Genomic DNA, 26,048 nt, shown 5'->3' on the forward strand with positions numbered 1-26,048 from the left:
GAGCAACGCCGGGTGTGGCCCAAAACAACAACAACAACAACAACAAAAAATATATATATATTAAAAAAATACCATAAATATTTAAAAGATGTTCAATGATGCTAAGAATGTCTCAATCTATATCTATTATAAAATCTCTTAGAGTCCTACTTATAGTACAGTAATATTTATATTTGATTTAATAACTTCTTAATATATTTGTTAAAATATACATTTGTTGGACAAATGTATGCTTGCCATTAGCAAATACTTGACATAAGCATTTATCCTTATGTAAAAGTAGCATATTTAAAACTAATTTACTATTAAGAATTGTTATTGATTCATCTTAAATTTTCAATGGCAGTATTTGGAATTCTCTTTTGTGACATTTTAAAAACTTGTAACTATGTAGATTTGAAAAATACAATTCAAATGAAAGAAATCTTTTCTGGCCTAGAGAAATATATTTAAAAATATTCCATTCAACCATCAAATGCATTATTAACTTAGTACCAATAAGATTAAGTTAAATTTAATTTCATTAGTAATTATTTGGAAGTCTTTTAAATCACTTAAAAAGTGATTACCATCTAGGGATTTTTCACTTAGCTATAAATTTCGGAGTATTATTTTTCCACATTACACTGTTATAGTGAAATAATATATTATATAGTGTCAAATAATAAGTTGATCAGTAACCAGTTTTGTGTGAACTCATATTTTTTTTGCCCATACTTGATCATTGAGAAACTTGGGGCTATACATATCTAGTCCTTTCTCTGTTGCCTATTATCCCTAATTGGCCTATATGAATTAATCATTATCATTATTAGGGTGATCATTTCTCTATTGGGCCATATTTTCTATCAAATTCCTAGACTGCAGTTGATTCAGCAGGAATGATTCCACAAGAAATAAATTGTTTCTGATGCAGGAATGTTTCTAGAAATACACTGTGATCTTAAACGAACTTCCAAACCATTTATAATTTTTCTATATGCTTATGTGTCTTTCTGGCTTATGCATACGCTAAGTGTGGAGACAAACAGAACTAAGACAGGAAAATTTCGGAAGAGAACCTTATTTCTTTATGCTATAGTTGGCCTTAAGCATTTACCCTCTTTCTTACTTACCTTGGTGACCTTCTGGATTAGAGTTTCAAAGAAACAACAGAGGTAAAAGCTGCAGAGGGACAGCAGCTGGGAGCATACGGATCTCAGCATCCTGCCTTATGGCCATATCTTTGTTTCTATCTTTGTGCTGCCACTGTGTCTCCTCCTTGTGTCTCCCACATCCTCTCCTCCTTGCTGCCTCCCTCTCTTCCTGGCTCCAGCACCCTTGGCCCTATGATTTACCCTTCTCTTTTCATTTTTCTCTGTTGATAGATTATGGAACAAGATTTTCTTGTTCCATTTTCTTCAAATAATTTTTTTAAACTGAACGCAGCAATATAACCATTGCCTAAATTTCTGAAGCCTTCATTAACAATAGAAAAAAATTCTCACACTTTATCAGTCAGTGTATTAAACTAACAACTAACAGGTCCCTTAAGAAAAAAAGAAAGCTAAGTTTTCTTCTCTTCTTTTATTTTCCTGTAGAGGAAAAGGTTGTTAAAATACAAAATAATTGGAAACCAAAAAAAAGAATACTCCCCCCCACCTTCTCTAACTACTGAAAATGAAAATCCTGTCAGTGTCAAGTCATTCTTGCCTTATATACTCTGTTAGCAGCTTTTTAGGGTGGGTCATAATTCTGGGTTTTGTGCATGTCTTGAATCCATAGTGATATGTTTAACGCTCCTTCCACACTGATTTTGAGCCTGGATATTTCCCTTTTCAGAGTGACTCTCCTTTCTGAAGTTATTCTTAACTTTGCCCACAAATGCCCATGCTTGAGATAAAGTACTGGCTCATACTCAGGGAAGGTGGAGAATGGATGTGGCTTTAGAATTGTTATCCTGCGTGCTGGTGGGTAGATCTCAAAGAAGAACTTGATGTTTGCCTGTCGCCAGGGTGTGGGAGGGGGTGACTTTGGGGGGGGGGGCAAAAGTGGGACCTAATCAAACTGCTGTGGGGTCAACCCTTGTGGTTTTAAAGGCCCTTAATGTTGTCCAGCTGCAAAATAAAAGGACTTGGGAGGGAAGTTGGAAGAAGTGGAGGGGGGGGAGGGGATGTGTGGAAAAGCACAGTAGTCTGGCTTTTATTTTTATTTTTCTTTCTTTCATTTTTTTTTTTTTTTTTTTTTTTTGTAAAGTGAGTTCAGTGCCAGCCTGGACATTGGCTGCGCAGACTATTGAGCCATTGTCTGCTCCATTTCCAGAATAACCCCCAGTTAATCACTTCGGCTTTGAAGGGAATTTCCTCGTGGAATTCTCCACAGAAAATCTAATCAACTGACCTGCCCTCTTAACAATGGAAGGCTTTTTTCCCCCCCTCTTTCCCTTATTGGGGCGGGCTCTGTCTTGTAGCCTTTTGTGCCCAGGGAACCCTCCCAGGAGGAGCGGAGAGCTGGTGCGCGGGTGTGTGCGCGGGTGTGTGTGTGTGTGTGTGTGTGTGTGTGTGTGTGTGTGTGTTTGCATGTGTGTGTTTGTATGTGTGTGCGTGCGCGCTCGGAATGCCTGGGTGCATGCGGACACCCTAACCAGATGCTGTTTCGGGGCGCGGGGCAGCCGGCCAGACTGCGTGCGGGTCTGTGCGCGCGCGCGCCTCTGTCACCGCGTGTCAAAGGTACATTACCTGATTACCTTCCCCGCTGCCAGATTTTTATCTAGATAATTGGAACTGCTATGGAGGCTGTGCCTTGGCAGGCGGCTTAGGCTCTGCAGAGAGAGCCCCAGTTTTGTCCACCTTGTTATCTGGACTGCCTGGGCAGAGGAAATTAAAGCGACCCCGCAGCCAGGGCAGAGCGGCGCCCCTGACCACCCCTGCACCCCCGCAGGACAACTGGTAGGACCCTCACCCTTTCCTTGTCCTCCCTCACATCCCCCCCCCATCGGAAGAGCCCGCAGGAGGGTAACTTTGGGGGGTTATGTTCCCGCCTGAACTGGCTCTGGGCATATGGATCCCTCGTCCTTTCTCACATCGGGTCTTCTTCTGCTGGAGTTTGGAGCCTTGGAAACTTTGCTTGGGTTTGGCAGGATGTTCGCCCCACTTTGTGGAAAGCTGCAGAGAACTGGGAGCCCGACAGAGTGAGTGACAAGTTGTTTACAGGTTTCCTTGAAGGGGCCTCTGCTATATTTCAATCTGTCAAAGTTGCTTTTCTTCCCTCAGAACAATGCCTGATTGTTGTGTGTGTGTGTGTGTGTGTGTGTGTGTGTGTGTGTGTGTGTGTTTCCTTGTAAGCATGGAGGGCCAGCCCGAAAGGGGGAAGAGAAAGAGTATTAATTCTGGGTGTAAAATGCAGCTAGTAATATTTAATTTTTTTTTTTTGCTTAATGAGCTCATAAATGCAGTTTAATTGGAGTTCTGAGAGTGTATGGATTTCTCTTAATCAAGAGCAAATGCATTTGAAAAATCCTGCAAGGGTGTGTGTGTGTGTGTGTGTGTGTGTGTGTGTGTGTGTGTGTGTGTGTTTGCGTGCGTGTTTCTGTGTGCATGTGACTTATTATTTAGAGGAGAGAGAGAGTATGGGAGACGCGCTTAAAATGAGTTGACTTCTCACATTCTCGGAGAGCCTGGAAGAGAGAATTCAAAGGAAAGGACAGGCACCATTGCCTTGCAGCCTGCACTGAGCTGCAAGTGCGAGCCTCTCCTCTGAGGGAAAGGGGGGGCTGGACCCCGCTGCTGGAAGTGCACTACCCCTTTAAGAGACTGGTCAAGGAGTCCTAGGAGAGAGAGAGAGAGGAGGGGGAGAGAGGGGGTGAGAGATATTGAGAGAGAGAGGGAGAGAGAAGGAGAAAGAGAGGAGGAGGAAGAGGAGGAGGAAGAGAAGGAGGAGGAAAAGAAGAAGAAGAAGAAGAAGAAGAAGAAGAAGAAGAAGAAGAAGAAGAAGAAGAAGAAGAAGAAGAAGAAGAAGAAGAAGAAGAAGAGAAGAAGAAGAAGAAAAGAAGAAGAAAAGGAAGAGGAGGAGAAGGAGGAAGAAGAAGAGGAGGGGAGGGAGAAGGAGGAGGAAGAAGAAGAGGAAGAAGAAAAGAAAAAGAGAGGAAGAGAAGGAGAAAAAGGAGGAGGAGGTGGTGGTGGTGGTGGTGGAGAAGGAGGAGGAGGAGGAGGAGAGAGTGGAGGAGAGACAGAGAAAATCAATTGGTTTAGAAGGTTTGGACTCACTTGACAGGTTCAGTTGGAGCCGATCATAGGTGGCTGTGGTGACAAAGGGAAATTGTGCTTTTCCAGCATGCTTACTGACCCTGATTTACCCCAGGAGTTTGAAAGGTGAGTACAGTTTTCCCCTCAGCTATTGAAGCACAACTCTCCGATTTTACCGTAGTTCTCTGGATCAGTTGGAAGATGCTCCTCTGAAACGTGTCTGTTTAGAGCAGCCTTTCACTCAGGCTTCTGCAGGCTTGTGAGTGGAATTTTGTTTGTGGTGCCCAGACCAAACTGAACTGATTTGCGAAGTCTGTGGGATTTCTGATCCTGTTTTTAGGTTGTGTCCTCTGGCAGGAAATTAAGTGAATGTGAAGCATCTCTTTTTCTACCAGTTGTTGTTTCTGGTTCTTTCATTCACTCTTTCTTCCTTCATTGATTTCCCCCACCCACCCTTTCTTTCTACACCTTTTAAAGGGCTTTTGTGCAATGTTATCATTTTTCAGTATCTCTGTCTTGTAATCTTCAAAGTGTCAGATTATTTTCAGTGGTAGTTAAAGATGAGGCTCTAAGTTCCTATTTGATCCTTCCATAAAACTTTGGAAGCTGCTCAGTAAAAGCACATGACCTTTTGTTGATATAAGATAGCAGATTCTTTAAAAAGGAAAACTTAGCATCATAGAATGCTACTAATAGATTGCATTTGAAATGTCAAAAAAGGGAAAGGGGGGGCAAGGGGGGCCACCTCTTTCTAAGTTTTCTGACTACTATTTGAGCTAAGTGCTTAAACTTGAATTTTGGTATACTTTATTTCCCCTTTCTGCTCTGATGGAACTCCATGGATTTGCAATTAAGTAGTTTATATTTAGAGAAATATGTGTAATATCTTTCCATTTGATGTTGTCGCAAGCAAAACAGGGCTTTGGAAAAATCGCAGCCCTCTTCGTGCTCCCATACATACACATTGCAGTTTTAAACTGGAGTTCTGATCCCAGCACAAGTTCATGTTAGACTATAAATAGAATTCTGTTTGCCATTAAAAAGAATTCAAACTTTGTATTCTGTATGGTGAATTAAAAAAATCTATAAAAAGCTAAGATGCATGCTACTCAGGCTTTTTTTTTTTTTTCATTTTCATGAAAGCTACCTTCTGTATAAACATTTGTTGTATCTGACTATGTAATGCAAGCTAGGTGCTAGACCAGCTGGTTAAAAATATGCTAAGTCAAGCTGTTCATCGCTCAAAACGACTGATTTGATATGAAAAGACGAAAAAAGAAAGGACAAAGATTAAAACACTCTAGTGAATTAAAGCATGGAAGAGTAGTGAGAATAATATAGTACTGGAATAGTTCTCTAGAGAAGTCAGTATTAGGTCAGTGAAGATAGTAAAATAGCCAAACATATACTTTAATATTCTATTCTTTTTAGTAATGACTTATTCCTCTTCTTCTTTTTTCTTCTTCCTCCTCCTCTTTTCTTCTTCTTCTTCTTCTTCTTCTTCTTCTTCTTCTTCTCTTCTTCTTCTTCTTCTTCTTCTTCTTCTTCTTCTTCTTCTTCTTCTTCCTCCTCCTCTCTGCATCTTTAGCAGATGAATGGTTAAGATTTATTAAGAGTTTCAAATTATTTTTCAAAGTTCTACATATTAACTCTTTAAGTAGTTTTATTTGTCAAATTCAGTCTATCTGATGTTGATATTGAAGTTAGTGAAATCGGTGCATACTGCTTCCTAATAGAGACGTCTGCAGCTTTAACATAGCAAGTTTTTCTATGCTGCACAAAGTACTACTTAATGATAATTTTCTTCAACTCTGTACTTTTTGGAAATACAACTCCAAGTCTCAGATGTAACACTGTTAACAAACTGTTCATATTAAAAGGTGGTTAGACATTAGCAGACTATAGTTTATTTCTCTAGAAAGACAAGCTTCCTCAATGTGAACTTCGTATTTTTTCAGTTATCTCTTTTTAAACTAAACTTTTCACTTTCCTTGTCTGAAACTCAAATCTCTGAACATTAATTCCCCTCACACGCCTCCCGTGAGAATTTCTTCCTTTTCTTCCTTCCTTTTTTCCTTCTTCCTTCTTTTCTTCCTTCTTTTATTTCTCCCTTTTTCTTTTCTTTTACTTCTTTCTTTCTAGTCATCCAGACATTTCCCTAATTGGCTAATTAAATAGACAGTGATAATAGAGTTGTTAGGATAGCTAGCATATTTAGAAATATAAGCAGCTAAAGTAAGTCTGGGAAATGTTATACAATTTCTTAGTAATTTCCTTGGTAGTTATAATTGGTAATAAACAAAAATCTCAGTAAATCATTACTATTTGTTTACATTGAATTTGCATGGGTACATTTACAGTTACCACACAGAATATATCATACATATTGGATATTTGTATTCTCCAAGTTGCTATAGCTGCTCAAACTTCATTATCACATATGCTTTCATGCATTTTGAATTCTTTGCAAATTTCATTGAAAAGGCAAGTCTTTCTATCTACTGGTAATTTTATTAAGTTTTGTTCACCTGCTGTAGGTGAGTTATATACAAACTTAGAAATCTAATGAAAATGATTCTAAATATTTTATGAATTTGACAACTTTGATCTAGATAATATAAATAAGTTACTCCTAACTTTTGGGGGGATGTAAAAGTCTTCTCTGAATTAAACAATACTTTTTTTTTTCATTTTCTATTCTTTTCAACCTGCAAACTCTTTAGAGCTTCACAGGATTAAATCAGAACTCAAAGAGTAGGGTCAAAATTTGGATTTAAATGTATGTATGACAGTGTTATGAGTCAATGAGACAAACATGTTCGATACTGCCAGATTGATAGTCAGTCGTTAAATAATTCAGAAATCAAAACAATTAGATTATCTGTTAGAAAATGTTTAGAGGTGATCAAATTAAATAGTGCCTGAGAAATAACTTAGTTGAAATGTTATTTTTATTTTCAACCAAGCCTTAATGATAAATGTAAAATGCAATTCTTAGGTGGAATAAGAATAGATCAAAATCTTATAAATAATTTTACTCTTCTAAGGAATTATTTGTAAAAAAAAAAGCCTTTTAAAATCATACTATAGGAAACATTATTGGCAACATAGGCTAGATGTTAGTAAGAGCATCACTAGAGTGAATACTTTAACTCGTACAATCTTCAAAAGAAGACAGTGGATGTATATATTCATCCCAAAATACATAACAAAATATGACTTTAAATAATCCCATCTATTCTTCACATTCCCAGTTGAAATAACATAAATTTTTTCTTTCAATTTGAATATTAGTTTTTGATGAATAGGGGTAAATTATTCTGAAACAAACAACAGCATTGTGCTACATGGCTTTCTTTTAAATTTAGCCTGTTTGATTGTAATGTGATAGTTTTATGACAAATCTACTTGTTACACTTTCTAATTGCTTATTTTAGAGAGTTAATTAAAAGAGTAAAGTATAAGATGATTGCTTAAAAGAAGACAGTTTGATAATGTCTGAAAAGAAAAAAGTTGGGGTTGAAAGTAATGGAATGAATCAAATTAAGTTTATAGTACCTCTTATTTGATTGCTTCTCTCAAAATGGGTGCACACAACAGCCTTATTTTCTAGAGGTGGACCCCTATAATGTACAGCCTCTGTCATCACATTTTAACTTATTTATGCTCTATCTTATCATCGAATTTATTTGCAGTCAAATTCACTCAGAAACAATCTTTTAGCATTAAGCAATCGGTGCTTTGCTCAATGAAGAATAGCATCCTTATTATAAAACTTATTTCTAGATGTGCTGTGAGAAATTAATGTTGGTGGATTTTGAGAATAGCTGTCATTACTGGTCTAATTATATAAAGTTTGATCATAGTAATTATTGCTCAGATTTATTCAGCTTAATTAGAAACTTAAAACATGGTACTCATCAGGAATACTCTTAAGTTAGCAGGTAACCTCTGGTGTGAATCAATGAAAAGTTACCTGTCATATGCTGTCATTTGATGATATCTACCCACCTTTAAGTTTGAGATTATGTTTTCTGGAATGCTCTAATCCTTGCAGTGGTTATTTTAACAATCTATTTACTACTGCACTTTAAAGAAAGATGCCACCAGGTGCTTACAGGTTTAATTACCATCTCAATAATTTTCAAGTGAACTGAGCTGAGATGTTGGTCTGGAACACAGCTTGCATGCAGCAGTGGACAAACCACAATTGTCATTCTCATAACAGTTCTATCCCATTGACCTAGCAGGAGACCTTACCGGGAACAATTAAGGGTTAAATTTCAGGTGGCATTGTGGACACTGTTCAGTGTTTAGCAGGTTGTCAGACATAGAGAGGTGTGAATGTTATGATTAGCTTTTAAGTTTGTGTGTTCTTTCCAGATCTTGCCTTTCTCAAATACACTAGGCATAAAATAACTTATTTGTTCTTAGGGAGCTTGTAAGTAAACATATCTGTATCTATATGTATTATATGTGAGAGGCAAATTGTAGGACCTGTTCTAATTTCATCATATAATTGGTAATTATTAAAATATACTTATAATGCATTGATTTGCATTGATGGATAGTATATTATTTTTGATTGTTCTTTCCACATATTGCCTAGCCATTTCCAAGCTACCTGGAAAATTGAGTATATTCAATGAGTATATTGTATAATATAGACATACGTTTTATAGGTTGGGTACTTTCTTTTATAGAGTAAAATAAGTAGACCTGATGGATTCTGGTTTTAATTAGTATTTTGTTACAATTTTTATAAAAAATAACTGCATGAGAAATAAGCTGCTCTAGTCTGTCCTCTTTTACTAACTCACAGATAGCTGCACTGTGCTAGCTTTCTGACTCAGTTGATGGTAATCATATAAAATTATTGTCAATGATTTAACTAAAACTTGTAATGTTTTCTTTTAATGGAAAAAATGATTGGACAAAAATGGTTTACAACATGCCAGAATCTTACCTCACTGTGTTCTTTTTGCTCTTCAATGATTGTCTCATCATTTGCATTAAATTGTTTGATGGTTAGAAAGATAAATATGACCTAGAAGTATTACTGATGAAAGGAAACAATTTCCAGCCTGATAAGTGAACAGTCTCTCTGGACAAACTCTAGCTTCATGTTTCTTCATTTTCAGCAGAAATTACTGAGAGTTCAGGAGAAGACCTTTTCCTCCTGTGCTTGCCTCTCTCCCTTCACTTCTGCATCACCTATTCTTTCCTTTCCTCCTGAGTTGAGGTTTATACATCTGCTCTGGGGGATACTGTGGCGTATGGTTCTGCTTGTCCAATAGGGGGTTGTTGCCATTCTCCACGTTCAATACCCTTTTCTCTTGGAGTCTGAGAGTCAAACCTCAGCAGTGCGCCTGCCTTTGCCAGCTTGAGAAGTCGGAGACTCTAAGTTGCTCCCAGTTCCGGAGCCTTCATTGTAGAGCTGCATTCTGCTCAGTGGGCTGCCGAGAAGGACTAGACCGACACAAGATTTAGAAGAATTCTGGTGAGAACTGTTTATAGGGATATGGTATTTCAAAAGAATGTAGTAAACAAACAGAATTGTGGCATAAACAAAGATAATTAGCATAAACAATGTCGTTTTAGGACAGGTGGTTTTCAAAAACAAACAAAACAAAAACCCAAATATGAACCCAACTTGAATGCTGCCAGTCTGGAACCACTGAACCTTAATCTGTACTTTATGAGAATTACCCAGGTCTGTTGATAAACCTGTTAACATGCTTTTTCTTTTCCTTTTATATCATTTTCCTGTCATTCTGCCCTTTTACCTAGTTGGAAAGTAATTCATCGATTGAAAGTAGTTGATGACTAATTTTTATCCATAAACGTGACAGAAAGAAATTGAGAGCAAAAGCGTGTAGATGCTCATAGACATTTTAAATCATTGTTCAACCTGAAGTCAGTTGAAACTGGAACTTGGCTTCTAGTATTTCAAATCTCTTTCTTCTACTTAGCTAACATTTCACTTGGCTCTTCAGTCTACTTACTTTTACTTTGTTTTGCCTTAGAATGAAAGGTTTATTATTTTTTTTCTGTGCCTGAATCATCACTCATGTTATATGTTTATTGTTAAGTTGCTTATTTCTTCTATTTTTCTGTGATGTGATAGTGCAGCAGTATATAAATGTAGCTGGTGATCATGCAATATGAGGGTGCTATTTATTATGAATCATATTGTCTAAACATGCTATGCTGTTGTGATTAATTATTATCTGCAGAGCTTTGGGTTTATTACTTAAATGACATTTTTTAATGCCTGGTACTGAAATATTTTGACTCGATTGAAATGTAGAGTATGGCAAATAGAAAGCTTTTGATTTTTCATTAAGGACAAAAGAAAGTTACTTATTGAAGTTTAACAGATGTTTTGTTTTTTTTCTGCCCATTTTCTGATGGAGAATGAGGCAAGGGATTCAAAGTATGTCTCTGGTATTTGATACTCCTTCACTTTCCTGAAATGAAAGCATTTGTGAATGAGTGTTGGTTTCTTGGAATTATAAAGATGTGTGTAAACTAGTAAACCATGTCTCATTCATGTGCTATGTAGATTTCTTGTTCTTCAGGGACAAAAATAATTTGGCTACTAAAGATTTAGGGCTACCCGCCAGTGCCAACACATACTGTAGGTAAAAACTACACTATAAAGAAAAGCTGCTGGCAGCAAAGTTGTTGCAACTTTCATATGTTGCAGTGTTTCTATTTCTGCTCTTCACATCTCTTTTTTGAAAGAAGATATCTTTTTAGAAGAGAAAAATGCTAAAATATATAAGATTTTTTCCTTTAAAATGTATTAGTGGCTTCATTTTAATATTTCTTATTGTGGCGATGGTGTGTAGAGTTTCATTATATTCCGTGCACACAGGCTTCCTCTACCCATTACAATGATTTCTGCCATGCTAAAACCTAAGAATCAGATATATTGATAAAGATGTACCTAGAAAGAATTAACATTCTCTGCCTAGGGGTCACCAAATAAAAAGACAGCCTTAAATCCTGCAAGATTTTGATGTTGACAGTTTAAGAGAGTGGGATCATTTGGGATACTGAACAGCAGTTTTATGAAAGTTGTGCCTTTTCCTTAAGTGATTCAGGACCTGACAGAGAAAAGAGGTGAAAGGGTTAGCTGCAAAATTTATTGATAATTTAGTAATCTAGTAGTAAACACAGGCTCAAATAGCGTTTTCTTGGTATTATTTTAAACTGTAGTAAAATAAAGTAAATTACTTATGCCAGTGCAGGTTTTTATTTTGATTTTTATATTAATTAGGATGAAGATGCCAAGGGCATAGGTTGTTTGAGAGCTGGTTTATAGAATATTCACATTCATCTGTGGACTTGTCATTTAAAATAATTTTATATTGGATTAAAGAAAGCATCCCAAGGGATAAAAGACACAAACATTGAAAATGAGAAATATACTTCTAAGAGACCACAAAACAAAATATTGTTTAATTTCTGCTAATAATTTCTCATTTGGAGTTAATATAGATTGCTTTAAAAATTCTAAACATTTTATTCTTTTAAAAAGGTGTTAAGCACTACTTACTTGCAAGTCTTCTTTTTTGACCATTTACCCTGAGCTGGCTTCTGTTGGGCAATCATTTAAAAGTCCACAGACTTCTTTACTCCTTTCCTAATGTTCCTTTGTTTTACTCCCCAACATTTCTTTTTTCCCTATTGTTTCATAATATATTTCAAAAAAGGTGCAAAAATACCAAACATAGGCAATAGTCATTCTTTTTTTCTGTACTTCCAGAGTCCTATTGAAGATGGAATAGTTTAAATGTATGGCTTTTCTCATTCTTTTAGTAGAAGAAATTAATTGATGGTTAAACTATTCAATTTCTGATTCATTCAACAATTTAGCCTTGTCCTTGAATGAATAATAATTGAATATAAATATCACATGCAGATTGTCATCTTTCCCTTAGTATCATCCTGATGTGAGGAAAACTTCTGTGTAATATTCAAAGTACCATTGATCAAACAAAATAACTAGGTAAAGAAAAAACAGAGTGATAAATGCTATTTCTGAGGAAAGACCTGTTTTATTCTCTCACTAGTCCTAAAGTTTAATATGTTTAGAAATAGAGAAAGTATTCTCTTAGAACTCAAAAAATTATGGGGAAAAGATGGTAGTATAATTGTTTCTAAAAAATGAGCATTACTGGAAAAATCAAATAGTCTGACATATAAACTGATAATATTTAATGCTTTTAATGCATTTTAACAGAAAGAAATGGATATCCAAAAGTTCTGATAGCAATTTAAAGAATCAAAGTGACAGAGTTGAATACATATAGATGATTAAAAGTAAATTAAAAGATAATTGTGAGGCAATAGCAATTATGTGAGAGTCCACTTGGGGAAAATTAAGAGTTTTACACACTCATTTACAAAAGTTTAGAATTTGTAAGAAGCTTAGCCCATAACTTCCTTACGAATAAATTGACTCTTAATAAATCCTATCAAATTCTGGAGAAGGTGACATTTTGAAAGGCAGAAATAGTTCATAGAAATATGCAGCTTATTCACATTTTCTCATTTGCAAAAAATGTTCCTATGGCATTAGTCCGAGGGACATAAAATAACATACCATGTTTTCAATATTAAGGTAATATTGTGACTCATATTTAATAACAATTTTGAATTCAAAATCTGGGAAGATCAAGCTAAACTTGAATGATTTGGAGATATTTGATGCTGCGGGTAGAGAAGGAGACAATGGGTTGTGAGAGTCTAAAGTCACATGTATACAGTGGAGAGATTTTTTTAGTATTTCAGGTATTTTTTAAAAACTGAATAAGATTCTCTTTATTAGAAATTGCCATTTATCACTCTCTACACCAATTTTTTGAAATTGCAATAGCAGAGAAAGTGATATTGGCCGAATCCGAGATCTCAAGTTCTAGTTCTTTTGCATATAGGTGGAGAAGGCATTGTGAGTCTTAGTTCAATAAAATGCAAAAATGGATGTGATAATTTCTAAAGTTCCTTGAGTTTTTATCAGTTTTAACTACATGTGAAAGAGTTCTAGGCTTCTTATTTTAATGGTTAGAATTCTGGCATTTATATTAGTTATTAGTATTTGAAAACTTAGTATCTCATAGAAATAGACTTCACTGTTGAACTACTTCTCAATTAATCTATAAAACTGTGTGGTGTAGTACAGACACAAATTAACTGTATTATAGGAGTTTAAAGTCTGGTACCATGAGTACTTTGACATAGGATTTGGTACTCAAATATGCTATGGGTTTTTAAAGCAGTTTTTCAAAAATAAGGTTCAGATTGAACATGTTAGAAATGCTTAGATATATCAAATCTTAACTACTTAACTACTGAGACTATACTGATAAATAAATTATATATTGGTTATTGAATAATGTGTTGTGGAAGAATATGAAAACTGTGAGTGATATTTTAGGAAAAAAGTTTCAAAAGTCTTTATAAAGAACGTATAAATGTAAAAAAAAAAACCCAAAAGAATAATTGAACGGTGGAATTTTAGGACATCGCAGGGGCTGTGGGTAGTTTCTGTCTTTTTATAAGTAAATAGTCTTGCACTATGACATCAATTAAATTACAAGTTTTTCTCAAAATAAATTAGCTACCTCTTAGTTTTAGTATCAGTTAAGTCAACCTTTTATGTATTTGTTGGTTGAAGACAATTTAAAAAATTGTTCAACTCTATCAGAATTGAGGGAATTACCAAGAAAAGATGTATTGAAAGCTATACTATTTAAGAGAGCAAATTTTATAGGTTTGAATAATTTTTTTAATAAAATATGTACTTATAATGTACTTACAGTGCTTGAATAAATGGTGTACTTATACCTTCAACAGCATAATTGCTGTCTACATATCCACGGACTTTCCATATTATTGTTTATTTAAACATGTCATAAAATTTATACAAATTAGTTATATATTGTAGATTTAAAGGCATATATATGGAACAACACAAATTGGCTTTATATGAAAAATATTTTGTTTCTATAATAATTTTGTAGAATCTGTGTATGCCATTTGTAACCCTTATAATTTACGAATGAAGACTGTATTATCTTATTCAGTATATAACAGTTGTAAAAAAAAAATAAACCAAACCCCAAAACCCAAATACCCAATGAGAGAAAAGAACCTTATTGAAATGAGAGAAAAGAACCTTATTGAACTAGAACTACATTTAGTACTGGGAAAAAATGTGCAAATATCCTACTGTTAAGCAAGAAAGAAAATCTGGACATCATCCAGTTGGGCAACTTGCTGCTAATATATTTTATAATCTAGCATTTAGTGATTAACAAAGTTGGCGTATGTTCCTACAGTTTCCAAATCAAGAATTAAAACTTTGGGATATATAAGTCACTTAAATTCCTTGGGTTTTAGCCAATGTATCCATAAAATGGGCTTTAAAATTATAATATTATTTGTCCCCCAAAGCTAATAGAATTCTTAAACTTAGAAAATTTATTAAAATTTATGAAATGTTTGAATGGACCCACTAAGCGCAAACTTTGAAAATTCAAACCGGGTTTAACTTTTTGATAAGTATAAAATGATCACTTCAATAATGATTTTTGTTAGAGAATAAACTTTGACATTGGAAAATGTGTTAGTGTATATAAAGTGGTGCCTAAGGAAATTCATTAACTTATTTTAGTTTAATTAATATACAATAATATTTTCAATAAATACATAATTATTGATGCTATGTAAATTGTGCCTAGTTAGCAGAAATATAAGTTTAGTTTCCTTTGACTGCTTAATGCTAAAATATTAAATATCCTAAAAATGCAATTTTCTCATTTTGCATGTACTAAAACACTAACAACTTGTTTCATATACAAAAAGGTATTATCATAGTTTACTAGTAATCAATTTTCCGATTTAACATTTCTATGATTTTAATCTGTGCAAATTAATTAGTATGAAGGAGTCATTTTGTAGAATAAACATGGGACCAGACAACAAAATGTAGGTAAGAAAGGGTAGATACTATAGACGTTTAAAGTATTATATATGCAAATGTTTTTTTGATTTGAAAGAAAAATAACAGGAAAACTTATCTGTACAAAATCAGTCAGTACTTTACAGACTTTCATGGTAAAGGTATCATGTAAGGTTTCACATTAGTTTCCTCTTATTTAAACTGTAGGTGAAGCTTACAGAAATAGTTATTTCCTTTCCAGAGAGCTTGTTGAACAAGGAAATAAAAACACCTAATAAACAGAACCCTCAGTTTTGATATAAAATTGTTTTTTCACTGATATAATCTGTTGAAAGCCAGAAGCCATCCAAAGTGCTGATACCAATTTAAGAAGATGATCTTTTGCCTTAATTATACATCTGGGAAATATTAGCTGAACATTTTGTGGAGAACAGTGAATACCTTAGTTGCCAGTTGTCTAAAATGCTGCTAATGATCGACATAGTGCCAGTGTTTTGATGGCAAAAACCTAGACTGAATATGAATACAAAAAACACATGGGGGGGGGAAAGGCGCACATTTATACAAAACAGATTTCAACCATCTGCTTGGCACTAAGTTTGTGACTATAGGCGATATATGAAAGAGACCACTGTCCACGTTATGAATGGCATCAGTTTTATTGGTACCTTAGAAATACCATAGGGGCTTGCAAGCGTATATTAGCAATGCTTTTTCTTCAGCAAATTTATGAAAACAAAGGCCTAAGCCAAATTTTTGTTCTCTTTATAATCTCTTCTATGCCATTCTTATTTTTCTAGGAAAATGGATTTTGCTAATAAATTAGGTCTTAATTTATACTTGAGGATATTAAAATATTTCTGACAATGCTAAACAAGTGGCCCTGAGGATAAGAAACCCTGATGGTTATGAGATAAAATACTGTTTGCTTTAGGAATAGGTTATAGTCCTGAGTATGTTGCTTAAATACTATGGTGCATGTCAAATCAGCATGGAAGTTAATGGTCCAGAAGCACTTCTGAATTTAATGCTTTCCCATTTGTTCTGAATTTATAGTATTAAGTGAGACCAGTGCTATTTCATCACTAGTTTAGTCAGTGACAATCATGTCAAAGATATTAAGTCATAAGCAAAATCTAATGATTTCACCTGTTTTATTTACCTTCACAATGTGGGTATAGTCTTTGATGAAAGAGACAGTGGTCAAATTTCATGTACTGGAAACTTTTACATTTACAAACTAGTTGAGAAAATATATTACAAACTGCTACTTCACACATACTGACCAAAAGTAAAATTTTGACTAAGTAATTTGACCGTTGAATTATTTTTTTACTTAAAAAGATTAAGCTATCAAACCTTTATAGGTTTATCTGTACTGTTTGCATTGCAAAATATAGATTGAGACTGCTCTAGCTCTTGAGGAAGAAATGAGTAGTTTGTTGCAAAGTATAAAGAAATGCTCTCAGAATTCCTCTGAAACTGTTTTTCTGAATGTGGTAGCCATTAACTATATACCACTGTTGAACACTCAGAATTTGGCAGGTCTGAACTAAGATTTGCAGGAAGTGCAAAATGCTCATGAGAGTGTGAAAATTTTGAAAGAAAAGATGTAAAATATCTTACTAAGATTTTAAAAATATTATGTGTTGAAACTAAAGTATTTGGATATAAAGCTAAATTAAAATGTTACAAGCATTGCTTAAAAATAATTTCCCTTTATTTTTTTAAAATAATGTGACCACTAAACAGTAATTTGATTTACGATATGACTCTCCTTTCTAGTTCATCGTTTTCTGTGGAGAGGACAATTTACATCTAGATTCTAGTGGTTCAAAACTCAGGATAGGGCAGCAATATTTTTTACTTTCTTAAAAATTTAATAAATTATTTAGGAGCTGGAGCAGTGGTGCATTGGTAGGGTGTTTACCTTGCACATGGCTGACCTACGAGGGACCTCGGTTCGATTCCCTGGCATGCCATATGGGCCCCCGAGCCAGGAACGATTTCTGAGCACATAGCCAGGAGTAATCCCCGAGTGTCACCGGGTTGGCCCCAAAAATACAAAACAAAAAAAAAAGATAAATAGATTTTTTAATTGAATCATCATGGGTTTATAAAGTTACAAAGCTTTACATGGTTTAGTTTAAGTCATACAATGGCCAACACCCATCCCTTCAATGGTGCACATTGCCCGCTATCAATGTTGCCAGTGTGTCTTCCCGTTCCTCCCTCCTCTCTTTTCTGCCTGCCTCTGTGGTATTTTCCTTCTCTCTCTCTGTCTCTTTCTGTCTCTCTCTGTCTCTCTCTCTCTGTCTCTCTCTGTCTCTCTGTCTCTGTCTCTGTCTGTCTCTCTGTCTCTCTGTCTCTCTGTCTCTCTCTCTCTCTCTCTCTCTCTCTCTCTCTCTCTCTCTCGTTTGCAATATTGTTACTGGAAGCCACAAAAAGCAGTGGAGTGCAGTTAGGGTGGAGAGGGCACCAGGATGACAATGATAATTGGAAATAATATCCCAGGACAAAATCGAGGTGCTGAAAAGAGATAAAGTGATAGACATGATTTCCCTTCAGTAAAAACATTGCAAACCACAGTGTCTAAAAGCAGTGACTTTTCTGTTTGTTTTGTTTTATTAACTATCGGTCTTTTTTAGATTTCTACTAGTAGAGTGTGAAACTTGATCCTTTTTTTTAAGTTCTCCCAGTACGTCCCTGATGGACATAAATGTTTCTATCTTTTATCCAATAGATGATGTCAGTTTCTCCATAGAGGCATCTGGAAACTAAGAAAGCTATTTAGGAATGTCTAGATTATTTAAGAAAAGATATATTTGAAAGTTAGCTATCACATATGTTTTTTGAAATGCTATCATGTACAGCTTTATTTTCTTCACCCAGTTTAAAGTTTGTGATTGAGTAGGAATAGCACTTCCACCCTTTATCTCAGGTGATACTACACCTGGTTGGTTCATGACATGTGGTCTCTCTCTTTCTCTTCACCTCTAGATACACAATATTTTTTTCTTTTTCATTTGGGCCACACCCGGTGACGTTCAGGGGTTACTCCTGGCTATGGGCTCAGAAATTGCTCCTGGCTTGATGGAGTATATGGTACGGCAGGGGATCAAATCGTGGTCCATCCTAGGTTAATGCGTGCAAGGCAAGAGATCTTTGCTCAGACATTTTCTCTATTTTGCATTTGCAATTTTTTTTTTTTTTTTTTTGGTTTTTGGGTCACACCTGGCAGCACTCAGGTTACTCCTGGCTCTATGCTCAGAAATCGCCCCTGGCAGGCTCAGGGGACCATATGGGATGCCGGGATTCTAACCACCGTCCTTCTGCATGAAAGGCAAATACCTTACCTCCATGCTATCTCTCCGGCCCTGCATTTGCAATTTTAAGGAACTAGAAAGCCACTTATTTTGCAGTGAATTTTAACATTTTTATTCAAACTATACTGAAATAAATAATCTTAGATGGTGGCAATAGTGCGGCACACGCTGTGATGCCATAAGGTCATATTGTCATGATTAATATACTATTAATCTTGATCTAATTTGGTACATTTTAAAATAATTTTTATTGAGACAACTAATTTGGTACTTTTACAGCATAGCATATTAATTTTGTTGGTCATCCGGCAGGAGGTTGACATTTTTTTATTAGGAATTTTAATCAGGTACAATAAGTTCTTCTGGTAAAATCACAAGGTTTCTGGAAACAATAAGGTACCTGGGAATGGAGATGAACGTTGTTCTTTCACACCATTAGATTGCACAATTTCTCTACTTTGTGCATCTATAGTAATAAAATCATGAAATAAGCCTCATATATTTGCTTCAAATATGTATCTTTAACCGTTTTTCAGTAACTAGGTTGGAGTTCTTGGTAATTCTCTAAAAATTGGCCAGGTAAGGAGAGATTATCTTTTGTACTTTGCATGACACTGCTTCTGCCTTTTAATGTTTTTGCCTTGGGGCCACATCCGGTAGCACTCTGGTGTTACTCCTGGCTCTGCACTCAGTAATTGCTCCTGACAGGCTTGGGGGACCATATGGGAAGCTGGGGGATTGAACCCCTTGCAAAGCTAATACCACATGCAAACTCCACATGTAGGTTGGCCACATGCAAAGCTATTGCCCTATCCGCTTGACTATCATTTTTGCCCTAATTTTGTTTTGGTTTTTGTTGTTAAGCTCAGTTACCATTAGCTGTGTGATGTTCTCAAATACCAATACATCTTTATGTATACATCTGTAAAATGATATTAATAATCGCCATCTGCCATCTTGCAGGTCATGAAGAGATTTATAAGAAGGCATACATCACACTAACCACAGAAATGTATATATTTCTTTGAGTAGATTGCAATCATTCAGGAAGATTCTAAAGGCGATTTCACAAAATATTATATAGCAAATTTATAAATATATATCAAGTACTTAGACAAAAATATAAAAATTGATTGCTTAAAAAGAATTTATTAGAATTTTCAGTGATACCTAAACAGATGAAAATATCTCAAAGAAATATTCATGTGAGATAACTTACATGTCGTACATATATACTTTTATTAGAAATATGATATAGGCGTTTTTATATTTGATATGCATACAACATATGCATGTCTATAGATAGATAATATAAGGATCGAGAATTATTTCTAGGCTAAGAATAATTGTGTCAACTGACAATCAAAATGAAATCAATGTCATGGTTTTCTAAGGAAAATAAGAGTTTTGAGTTTTTTCAGTAATTACAGTTGTTTATGGAGGACTCTAATGTCAGAGTGAGTAATTTCTTTTTTATATCCTTAAATTGTCTTCAAGACCAGTACTGCAGAAAATTCTAAGGCATTCTTCACATTGCCATTTTTAGTAAAGACCAGATAAGGGGAAGAATGCTGAATGATAACTAACTTAGTGAAGGAAAGCATTTCTATAAGTAGCTAAACTAATGTTTGCCAGGTATGTAGATTTCCTGGTTAAAGGATTCTGGCAGAGATCTAAGAAAAGGCTAACATGTCCCTTAAACTATCTCCTTAAATAACAGTTGTTACATCCAGGCTGTTGCTAAGAGATGAGGAACGATCAGTTCTTGACTGAGTTGTATTCTTGCCTAGATTGAGGGCACTCCCACCTCTGTCCTTAAATTGACTCGAGGTTTAAGAATACAAAGAGAAGCAGCAAGAATTTTCCTCAGCAAACACATTTGGATCTGCTCAAGTGCCTGTACAGCATCCCTTTCAGACCTCAGGGCTCAGTGTAGTACAACATGCAGGGGGCTGTCTTCATTTGAAGTTTTCTAAGTTGGTTTGTTATTAATCATGCACCCTGATAAATACAATCCTTTTGCATATTTTGAGCAATATTTGAGCAAAAACCTTTTGGTTGACTGAACTTCAAATTGATACCAATTGAACTAAATAAAATAGATGGTTTGATTTAATAATCTTTATTCAGTTTAGTGTCAACCTATATTAAGGTAAATTTAGACAGATATTTTTTGACTTAAGCATATTTAATAAATATGATTTTTCTCTGGTAAGCTCAGAGATCATATTGCTTTCTTGAAATCCTCTGATCTTTCTTCAAAAGAGATTATGTTGCTAATGTTGAAATCAACTTAGTCAGAATGAAGAAGTGGGAAGAAGAAAGTGTGTGGGAGATCACGTTCATATGAGAATATGACTAAAAATATGAAAATTTTTATTTGCAACTAAAGTACTACCAAAAGTGGTGTATTTTTTTAAAATTTCAGGATAATTAACTTAAAACTACTTAAGACAACATTCAGACACTTAAAAGTGTGAGGTTTTTTTTTTTTTTTTTTTTTTGGATTTGGAGCCACAGCTGGTGACTCTCAGGTGTTACTCCTGGCTATGTGCTCAGAAATTGCTCCTGACTTTGGGGGACCCCAGGGGACTTGGGGGATTGAGCCCAGGTTCGTCCTGGATCAGCCACGTGCAAGGCAAACACCCTACCACTGTGCTATTGCTCTGGCCCCAAGATTTTATAATTTTGTCATTTATAATAAAAAAATCCTGGTCATTTAAAAAAAGTAACAACTATTAGTAGAAATCTTAGTATTTTCCTTTCTGTATGTTTAAAAATTCAAAATTTGCAGAAAAAATTAAGGAGTAGCACTATCAGAATCTATATCGTTTTCATCTAGTTTTAAAATTTGGCTTCTTTTTTTTTCTTTGTTTCTTTGCTATATTTTATTACTCATTTGCAATCGAACTGTAGGTTACTACTTTCTAACCAGGATATTATAAATATATCCATGATAATATGAGTCATCAAGGAAAGGAACATTAATACAATGATATTCTTTGATAAAGTTCTTTATCAAAATGTAGTATACCAAGTATACCTTTTATGGCTTTATTTTATCATTAAATCAGGATCAATTTAAGCATTAAGACATTCAGAGGAGCCAGAGCAGTAGCACAAGCAGTAAGGTGTTTGCCTTGCACACAGCTAACCTAAGCTGGGCACAGTTTGACCCCCAGGTGTCCCACATGGTTCCCCAAGCCAGGAGCAATTTCTGAGCCCATAGCCAAGAGTAACCCCTGAGCATCAATGTGGGTAGCCCAAAAACCAGAAAAAAAAAAAAAGATATTTAACTCACTTTTGATGTCCTTCTAGTTTTTCTTTAATTAAAAAGTTTCTATGTTTTTTTTTTGTCTTCACCTAGACATGTACATGTGGGGATAATATATCTTCTAAAATTTATCTCATAGACTGGATCTATGTACTTATTCAAATTAGATGTGTCTTTTAAGACAAATAGTAGACCATTGTAGTTAAAAATACATTAAATTTCAATTAGTTACATCAGAAATGAATACATCTCAGTTTGAACTTTATTCTACTAAGTGAATGTGTAGTATATTGGTTTAGAGTTTGAAAGATTTATTCTGGAGTCAGAAAACTATCTGAGCCATGGTAATTTGTCTTACAGAGTTGTTTTTAATAATTGACTTTAGTGGAGAAAATATAGCTTCCTTGATTCAAGAAGTAACTACAACTTATTTAAAAATGCTGCTTTGAATCTGTCCTTAAATATCAAAATATCCCTAGGTAACAATCTAAAAATATTGATTGCAAAGGGTATTAAGAACAGTGAATTTTGTTAGTACTACATTTATTTTCTTTGTGAAAAAAAGTGCTAGATGTTAACTAGTTTATCAAAAATAAATTAATATTTTCCTAATTTTTTAAGTCAACAGTTTACATTTTCAAAGACAGATTATCTTTTTTAAATTTCTACCTTATTTTGAGGGAAGTATAGGCTACTTGTTTTTACTTTAATTTTGTTTTATTTTATTAAATTATCATGACTTATAAAGTTATCCATAGTGGAGTTTTAAACTTACAGTGTCAGCATCAACCCTACCGCTGGTGTCATCCTTCCTCTGCCAATGATTCCAGGCTCATTCCCAAACTTCCTCTTCTCAGCCTGCCATCTTGACAGGCAACTTTTAAAATTTGTTTCTCATACTTTCAATATTGTTGACTCTGGTTTGGATATTTATCTCTGTTCTTCCTTTACATCCCCAATGTACCTGGATGTTCTTGACCCCTCCCTATCCTCATTATTCTTCATCTATCATTCTTTACTTCTACTAGATTTTTTTTCCTTTTCACTGTACTTTGAAGCCAGGGATAATATAGGCAGCCCCCATTTAAACCATTGCATTACTTCATACATGAATGCCACAAATAAGTGATTTCATTCTGTAATTATCCTATGTTATCATTATTGTATGTAAATATTTTATTATCAGTTAAATTACTTAAGTAACCACATTATACTGTAGAGTACTCAAATTTGGTGGGCATTTTCTTGGGGGGGGTCATATCCAGTGGCACTCAGGGGTTACTGTTGGCTCTGTGTTCGGAAATCACAGCAGACCATATGGGATGCTGGGAATCAAACCTGAATCAGTTTGAAGTTGTCCTCTTGCAAAGCAAATGTCCTACTCGCTGAGCTATCACTCGAGCCACTTAAACAGAATTTAGTTGTTTGATAATTTATCCTACTTTGAAGTAGTTGAAAAAAAATCTTTAAAATAATATGTCTGCAATCATTAGCTGTGTGACATGGTACTTAATACCTAATCTTTCTGAATTTCATTTTTCTCTTGCACAATAATAAGATTTTCTGGCTGTAAAAATCATTGCATGTAAATTAAATACTTAGAATTGAACCAGCTCTAAATATACATTTGGTCTTTTTATAGTGAAATATTTTTCAATATTTACAATTATTAATCAGAATTTCTGAATGGTATTGGAGATTTAGATTTAGGGGTGAGGGAGGCTACACCTTGCAGCACTTAGGGATTATTCCTGGCTCTGTATTCAGATCACTCCTGGCAGGCTTGGGGGACCATATGAGATGCTGGGGTTCAAACCTGTCTGAGCCATATATAAGACAAATGCAAATACTGCTATACTATGTCTCCAGCCCCTAAGATTTAGACTTTTAAAGTAACTTAAACATCCATGCATTGCTCATAAAGAACCTGTTGAATGCTTTTAGTATTTAGTATTTGGCACTATATTTCACTAGTTAATTTTGAACTACATTAATAATAAATTAGACAAACATGCTTATATCCCTATCGAGCTAATGGTGAGAAAGGAAGACAAAGCAAATTATTATAAAAACAATAAAGGTTAATAAAGAAGTACAAGGTGTTACGTGAGAAAGCTTGAACTATCTTGATCAGGTGCTTGCCTTTTGAGGAGAGAGTGAGGGTTAAGTATGAATAAGGGTAGAACTTTCTATACATAGATGTTCATTTGAATAACTACTGTGACTCTAGTGTAATATTGGCTAGATTAAAAGTTCCGCTCAACTATATACATGATTGAGTCCATTTGAAGTAAAAACAAAGTTTGGTTTAATTTTACAAATAAGCACAGAATTACAATTGTAAATATTTTTTTTTTTTTTTTTTTTTGGTTTTTAGTTTTTGGGCCACACCTGGTGATGCTCAGGGATTATTCTGGCTATGTGCTCAGAAATCGCTCCTGTTTTCAGGGACCATATGGGACACCAGGGGATCGAACTGCGGTTCATTCTAGGTCATCTGCTTGCAAGACTAACGGCCTACTACTGTGCAACTGCTCCAGCTCCAGAGTTATAATTATAAAAAGGGAAAGTTATTTGTAGGTTTAGGGCATCAAATAAAATATTCTTAGCATTAGAGAATATTTTCTTTAGTGTTTAAACTCTTTGAGACAGTGGACATTCTGTATTGGCTACGGTTTTTCATTTGCAATGTAGATATGATACTGGTATATCTATCTACTTATAGGTTTTGAGTACAACTCAGAACTTTCTTTTGACATTATTATTTATATTTTGTATCCAATAAATGTTGGCTATGAAAATTATAGATTCCATATAACATTAGATGAATTAATGAAACCTAAGCTACATTAATTTCTTTGTTTTTTATGAGCTTATGTTATAAATTTCCTCCAGCATTCACCCTTCTCCTAGAAATGGTTATTTAGCTTTCTTGTGTTATTTTTATCACTCTGATCTCAAAACATAATTCAGAATATCAAACTGAACATATTTGTATTTTTTCCCTCGTGTATTGAAAAACATGGCATTTTGTGAGAGCAAAAAATAACCTAGTCAAATTGTTAGAGCTCAGTCAATTTTAAATGGATTTGAGTAAATTAAAAATAAAGCATTCTACCAGTGTTCTTGGAAAGTTATGGAACAAAGTCAGCTTTGCCACTGCAAACAACTTAGCCATTTTCTCTGCATGGGTCCCTCCTCCCCACATGACTCAGGAATATTTCAGTATATTTATTGGCTGTTTACTTAATTTTAATGCCCTTTATTCCACCCAGATTTGTAAAAAGTGAGAAAGCAAAAGCATGATCTGAATTCAAAATGACCTTGTGTGGTCAGAATGAAAATGAGTACTCAAATGATGAGATGAAGTTTGGTTTTCAAGTCTGTTGATTGTTCTAGTTTATTGTATAAAAAAATTTTAATTTGATGAAACTGCCAAATTATCATGCTCATTGATGGAGTTTGATATACTTTAATGTTTTATTTTTTAACTATAGAGAATTTCTAAATATAATATGTATGTGGATTCAACACAAGCTGCCATGTTATATTAAGACTCAAAAAGCAGTCATAACAAAATTTGTTTTCAAAAGTATGAATATCCTTAGGTGAAGAAAATGTCAAAAATTAAAAAAACTGGAGGGGAGCCGCAGAGATAGCATGGAGGTAAGACATTTGCCTTGTATGCAGATGGACCATGGTTTGAATCCTGACATTCCATATGGTCCACTGAGCTTGCCAGGAGCAATTTCTGAGCGTAGAGCCAGGATTAACCCCTGAGTGCTGCTGGGTGTGACCCAAAAACCAAAAATAAATAAATAAATAAAAATTAAAAAAAAAATCTTTACAGAGGTATAGATTATACTTATTCTGAAATGGGTTATTTAATGATCAGGTGGGCACTTCTGTTTTAGAAAATGTTTCTTTTTTAATTTATAGTTGTCTGAATCACTTTTTCATCTTTTGAAATATATTGTCAAGTGCTCAATGAAAGTTGTCACCTCGTGACATGTGAAACTCAAAGACGAATGTTACTTAGTGTGTATGAACACATGCCTAGAATGTGGGAGGCCTAGAGTTCGGCCTTAGAATATGGCCCATGTTTTATAGAAGGAAGGAAAAAGGAAAAAAGGAAGGAAGGAAGGAAGGAAGGAAGGAAGGAAGGAAGGAAGGAAGGAAGGAAGGAAGGAAGGAAGGAAGGAAGGAAGGAAGGAAGGAAGGAAGGAAGGAAGGAAGGAAAGAAGGGAGGGAGG

General features: G+C 34.7%; 1 protein-coding gene across 1 annotated transcript in view; it reads left to right on the forward strand.

Moving 5' to 3' along the window:
• Nucleotides 1–4,288: 4,288 nt before the first annotated feature.
• The window catches only part of SOX5 (SRY-box transcription factor 5), a 456,537-nt gene continuing 434,777 nt past the window's right edge, over nucleotides 4,289–26,048 (forward strand). Inside the window, exon 1 of the mRNA XM_049783803.1 lies at nucleotides 4,289–4,349. Coding sequence (XP_049639760.1) covers nucleotides 4,312–4,349 — 38 coding nt within the window. The 5' untranslated portion in view covers nucleotides 4,289–4,311. The remainder of the gene's footprint in view (nucleotides 4,350–26,048) is intronic.

This window comes from Suncus etruscus, chromosome 11 (genome assembly GCF_024139225.1).
Source record: "Suncus etruscus isolate mSunEtr1 chromosome 11, mSunEtr1.pri.cur, whole genome shotgun sequence".
Classification (NCBI taxonomy): Eukaryota; Metazoa; Chordata; class Mammalia; order Eulipotyphla; family Soricidae; genus Suncus; species Suncus etruscus.